The 6,221-nt window shown below is 49.6% G+C and overlaps 1 protein-coding gene across 1 annotated transcript in view; it reads right to left on the bottom strand.

Moving 5' to 3' along the window:
• NR2E1 (nuclear receptor subfamily 2 group E member 1) overlaps positions 1-6,221 on the bottom strand; it is a 26,117-nt gene that overhangs the window by 16,728 nt on the left and 3,168 nt on the right. The window contains exon 2 of the mRNA XM_014591063.1: positions 3,375-3,520. Within this exon, the coding sequence (XP_014446549.1) occupies positions 3,375-3,520 (146 nt within the window). The remainder of the gene's footprint in view (positions 1-3,374; positions 3,521-6,221) is intronic.

Genomic DNA, 6,221 nt, shown 5'->3' with positions numbered 1-6,221 from the left:
GGTGGGGCGGGACCCCCCCCCAGCCGCAGACCCGAGGTGGTGAGCCTAGGCTTCGGAAACTCGAGGGCCTGGGGCGCGAGCAGGACCCTACAGAGAAGGGGCTGGGATTCTTCAGACCATTGCGAGAGGGCCAGCCCCGATCCCGTGGAGTAGGACAAGGAAAGAAAAGTCCCCCGAACAGGTGAGGGATCTGAGCGCCGGGTTGGGCAGGCGCCGCGGGCCTGAGGGGAGAAGCCAGGCAGAGGAACTTCCGCTACTCGCAGACGGGTGGAGCAGGGACGAGACTTTTCAGGACCGAAGACAGCGACCTGGCCTAAGAGAAAGAGGCCTGTGTACTGGATTAGAAACAGGCTTGCGGGTCCGGATCCACGCCACGCCACGCCCCCTTCCCGCCAGCTGCTCTTTTCGCTTTCGGATCTGGATTCTACTCTGTCACTCTGAGCCCACTAATCCGTCAGCTACACATATCTTCCATTTATTCCTCACGCTCCTGTTACCTTACTTTTGCATTCTTACAACCAGCAAGTTGGGAATTGTCTTTGAAACTAGCCTTACTGCAGATTCATGGAAACACAACCATTCCCAGAAAGTGAGGGAGACACCAGAGTGGTTAGGAGGGCAAGGTCTACAAAAGGTGAGGGCGAGAAGGAGGAGCCTGAGGCCTGGGCAAAATCTAGAAATGCCCATTATTTAAATATGACCGAGATAATCTGATGGACTATCTGACAAATAATAAAATGAACAGAGTATTGGCCAAAAAACTGAAGAAAGGATTGTCACTTCTTTAGAAAAAGTTATGAAACATGTGAGAAAAATGTTTTGCCTAATGCAGTTTTCTGGGGTAAAGAGAGAATGTCCACTAAAAAAAGGAATCTAGTCCCAGTTGTGGTGGTGTAGGTGATGTGGCACCGCTGTACAAGACTGAAGCCACATGAAAGAATGAAGTTTGGGTCCTGGATGTCAAGAACTGAGACAAAACCAGGCATGTGCCCATAACCCTGGCTGGTTAGAGGGGCGAGGGGAGCAGAGAGCAGAGTATAGGGAGCCTCTGTTGAGTGTGAGCTCTCTCTTTTCCAAGAGGTAAATTAGATAAACTTAAAAAAAAACACTCTACAGATAAAGTTTCCTTTGGAGTTGATGGCAGTGTTAGGTGTAATTACTGAGGGAACATATACATAGATATATAAAGAGTTTTATGTGAATAATATTTTAATATACAGAAAATAAGTGTGATGTGCTCTTGTATTTAGTTATCACCATTGTTACAAAAATAGTGGGAAGAGAACAAGTTAGAAGAATTTTTTTGTTTTTGTTTTTGTTTTTCTTCCTAAGCTCAGAAATTTATATACACTGAGGTTGAAGCAAGTGTACTTTTCCCTCAAATATTTCTTGGGGGAAAATAGCGTGTTAGAATGCACTTTCATGAAATCATAGCCCTCCAATTTAAAAATATTGATTTATTTAAATTAAAAGTGTGTCAGAGTTTAACATTTTCTAAATATACTCGTTACTGTCAATGAATTGGAAAGTTATGTAGCTAATCTTAAAATAAAAGAGAGAAAAGAAATAATTTCTGGTACTTAAGTGATTTTTTTTTCACGGTATCTTTGATGGTCCATGTAAGAAGACGTTTAAAAAACTTACTTCATAGTCTATCCTCAATGGTATCTTCTTCGTATTCTGATAAACATGCAAATGCCAAATGGAAGCCTTTACTTGTTCTTAAGTGTGTCTTCAAATCAGATCAAATGTATACAGATAACTGGTGCCTGAGAGAAGGATGAGCGCCTCAGTTCCATCCATCTACTCTCTTTAGAAAAAGAGGAGCACCAGACCGGATGAATCTATTATCTTTCGTTTACAAGTACTTGCACTGATACCAATATGTTTGAATTGGTTAGCCATCCCCTTCTAAAATATCAAGCATAATACTTGAGATTTTGATTCCTCAAAGCTGTGCATTGCGTAAGAGATAATCTAAGTAGATGCCCATTGAAATCTGATGACTGCAGTGATTCCACAATCCTGTGACACTATTGGGATACTAGTGCTAGTATAATGTAATGTGTCCATATGGGGAAACTAGAAACTGATATGAATCTCAATACCCAATTAAACAGGTTACAGAGATGGAGAGTTCAAAATAATGCTTTATCCAAATGCAAATATCTTCTTGTTTTTGCTGTCAATTCTAATCTACCTAAAATTGATATGAACAGACACGGCTTCAGAAAAAAATATCAGAAGAATTCACTAGCAGTAGGCAAGAAGTGTGCGTGTATGTGTGTGTGTGTGTGTGTGAGAGAGAGAGAGAGAGATACATCTAAATTAGTGAAAGTGTAAATGTAACATTTGGCTACCAAATGATGACTCCTGCCTAATGCATTCTTAGGGATCTTTTCAAGAGTGCAAGAAGAGGTCTCTGTGTTGAAGGCCTGTGTCTGGTCAAGGAGAGGACAATATGTGGAAGCAGAAGGCTGATCTCCAGGGTCGAAATAAGCCTGTTACTGAGCTGGAGGTGAGTCAGGAGGTTTTGCTTGCTCTTTCTGGAAGCTGTGGCTCACATGGAGCCCATGCCCTGACTTCCCTGTGTCTTTGAGACAGTACTGCAAGCTCCAGACCAAAGCACAACTATCCACACGCATCTAGCAGAGAAGGAAGGAGATTTAGGAACCTTGGAGAAGGACCCAGTTGCACTGTCCTTTCAAACCTTCTCTTCTTCACCCTTCCCTTTTTGACAAGGTCCAGCTAAAGTCCCATGGTGCTAGAGCCCCACTGCCCACTTCCAGAGCAACTCTCCTCTGGAGTTGAAAGGGAACAGCCCCTCACAGAGCACATCCTCTCTCTTCCTAGTGGCCAGGGCTCACTTTGGGACTCAGTATCAAGGTAGTGATACCTTGGACTTGGGCCATCCTAGGCAGTGGTCAATGGACTGAGCTTGGGTGTTGCTAGGAATGGAAGACCCAATTGATGTGGGGGGGGGGGCTAGACAGGTGATATAACATAGCCTTTTCTCCTGCTTGCTGCTTGTGGTTTAGATTCTAAAGTTCCTTAGGTCCCCTAGGTCTGATTCTTTAGCCTGGGTGTTGGCCTTACTTAGTGTCAAAATCTGTTAGAGGATTAAAGAGGGGGAAGGGAGTAGGAAGGTTCTGGGATTTCAGACTTCTTAGGGCAAACTCATCCCTTCCTTTATCTTTTCCTGCCTTTCCTGAGCCAAAGGGCCCCCCACCCCCAAGAGTTGAAGCAGAGGAAAGGAGAGGTCTGAGCGGGATCTCCCTGCAATAGTGTAGAAACTCTGCCGAGGCCTTGGCATAAACAAAGGAGGGGGAGGCAGCAGAGGAGAGAGCCCGCCAATGTAGCCCCGGCCGAGGTACCTGGTTTCCAGATTTGCAGACATAGGTCCTATTCCTTCGGATACTCCGTTTGAAAAACCCCGAGCAGCCGTCGCAGGCGTAGACCCCGTAGTGTTTCCCCGAGCTGCGGTCGCCACACACTTTGCAGGGGATGTCTAAAATGCGGCCTGAAATCGCAGGGAAGGCAGCAAGGGGGGAAGGGGAGAGAGGGAGAGGAGGGCGGAGAAGAGGGAGGAAAGAGGAGCGGGGAGAGAGAGATGCTAAGCAATCTGACCTCTGAAGGGATTAGCACCGAAGCTGCGGTAAAAGCAAATAATGAAGTGATTTTATAGCCAAACTTTTTTTCCTTGAGCAAGTGTCAGTTTCCTACAATGAGCATTATTCATGCACCGCTACATGTATTTGGGTCTCCTCTAATCGCCAAGACCCATTTTGGAATAAAAGATTACAGCAGGCCCGGGCAGCAGCACGGCCCGCCGCTGCTTTCTGCTCTGCGGAAAGTTTGGCCGCCTTCTCCTCCGCTCTTGATTTAACAGAGAAAGTTGTTAGTGATTGCGCGAGGAGACAAACTTGAAATGTAAAAGTGAAAAGAAGAAAAACAAACACGGCTGGAACCACGGATGGCAGCTGGAAGGCAATCGAGTTTTCTCTGAGCTCCGCAGGGCGGTTGTTATTATTAGGATTATTATTGTAATGCTAATATTCAGATTATTAATGATAATAAGGGTAGTGGTAATTGCCCAACTTTCTCTTTACCTATTAAAAAATGCTTGGTGCATCGCTTTTGAGAAATTATTTCCTTCAGGAAAAAATTATTTTCTTGCAAAGTAACTAGCACCAGGCTGGATAGAGTGAAGCTGTCTATTCTCTGACAGGTTAGCTTGGGACAGCTATCCCTTCTCCTCTGGTCCCCAAGTCCTTCCTGAAAGACCTCCTTACACTGGGTCCCATGTGAGTCTCTGGGGTGGGTCTCTCCCCGTCTTTCCCTGGCAGAGGCTGATTTTGTTATAAGGATCTCATTGATTTCTCTACACCGTTTCCTCTTACCCTACTGTACCCACTGGAATTCCCTCAAGCCTGGCATAGCAAGGCCTGTTGGAGAGAGGGTAATACTGGAAAATTCAGAAAGGGAGATACTGTTTTTCTCTAAAGTTCAAGAGTCCAACAAGTGCCTGAGGCCCTTTATAGAGACTTAGAAATCCTTCCTCATGCAAAACAAAGGGAGTATTAAATAAGCCTTAATGTAATTAACACCCTAATAAAAATAATAGTTCATAACAATTAACTTATTAACACTTGACTTTCTGTCCCTAGTGGTCTGCAGGCCTCTAGTTTGGCCCAGGCAGCCTGTCTCCTTCAGTCAGAGGACACTTAGGTCAGGGAGCCCCATTAGGGTGGGATGGGGAAAGAAAGGCAAGAGAGAACTGGGTGTAAGGAGAAGGAGAGGTGAGGGCGCGATGCCTGGAGTCGGCAGAGGCAGAAACTTGTTCCTGGAATCTCAAGCGTCTGGCGGGTTCGCATCCCGGGCCGAGCCTTGGCCTCAGGTGGGGGGAGGGCCTAGCGGGGGACCGGGATTGCGGGGCGGGAGGGGGTTGTTCTGTAACGACCAGGCTTGGTCGGGGTAATTACAACCCCGCCGCAGCACCTGCCTATAGAGCCACCAGTGACCCGTCAAAAAGAGTAGCATGGGAATTCGGACGGCGACAAAGGCTGGCGGAGAGGCGCGCGGCGCGGCGGCCACCGCCTCGGCGCCCCCTCTCCCGCAGGGCGGGAGGGGAGGTTTGCTGGGGAGGGAGGGGCTGGAGAGAGCCAGGAAAGGCCACTGTGGGTCTTGTTCTCCACCCCTTCGGGCCTGTCACTGCGCCCAAGGGAACTCACAGCAGGCCAGGAGCCGATGGCGCGAGCTCTGCTTGCTGCACCGCACTCCTGGAGCCTTAAACTTCGGGTTTTGCAGCCATCCTCTGCAGAGCTCCTATCCTCTGGCGCGCTGCGGTCCGTGTTTGGGTCCCAGCAATACTGTCGTCCCAGCTGTCCTCTTCCCCGAGGCACCGTTGTTGATGCCAAGTTGAGCGCGTGGGAGGAGCAGCGGTGTCCCACCACCCCCCAAGATTCCCATCCGGACAAGAGGCCAAGGACACATGTCTGGAGGATCCGAAGGGGGTGGAGAGAAGACGAGTGCGGGGTGGGTGACCCTTCAGAGCCCGACTCCCGCATCATCGCTTCCCCCCACACCCCTGGGCCGCGGCCGCTGCAGGTCGGCCCTGCCCCTCCGCACACCTCCAAGCCCCGGGTCCCGGGGCTGATTAGAGCAGCCAGCGGGCTAGGGCGGGGCGCAGGAAGCAGGGACGCGAGAATTCCGGGAGAGAGTAAGTCTGCGTCCCCGACTCTACCGCTCAGCCACGTTAAGGTGACTTAGGGTCACGAGACAAGCTGGTTGACCCCGTTGCAAAGCTCCTCTCATTTAGCAAGCGGAGCGAGCTCCGACGTGAGGCGAGCCAGAGTTTCCTGAGGCTGGAAAACCGTTCTTAACTTCCCTCTCCAGGGGGTCCCCTCGCGGCTTTTTGTGTGTCATAATTGCCTAAAGATATATGGCAGCTTCGATTACTGTAATTACCATCAGAGGCTGTTGAAAGAAGTTAGTCTGGGCTGCAGGGGTGACTGGCCAGGGTCTTGTTACCACCCAGGCGGGGCTCCAAGTGACATCGCTCTGCTCTCCAGCGGTGCGAAGCCGAAGCGAGGCGGGAGCTGGTGACCTCGCGGCCCGGCCCGGTCCTGACCCGGCCCGCTGGGCGCCGACCTCCTCGCTGCCCAGGCCCGAGGGCCGCAGGTTTCGGCCCGGCTGCCGCCGCCGGGCTGGGGAAAGACGCG

Source organism: Tupaia chinensis, unplaced genomic scaffold (assembly GCF_000334495.1).
Source record: "Tupaia chinensis unplaced genomic scaffold, TupChi_1.0 Scaffold000527_1, whole genome shotgun sequence".
Taxonomy (NCBI): domain Eukaryota; kingdom Metazoa; phylum Chordata; class Mammalia; order Scandentia; family Tupaiidae; genus Tupaia; species Tupaia belangeri.
Note: the sequence above shows the minus strand (reverse complement) of the source record. Positions and strands in the feature narration are given on the sequence as shown.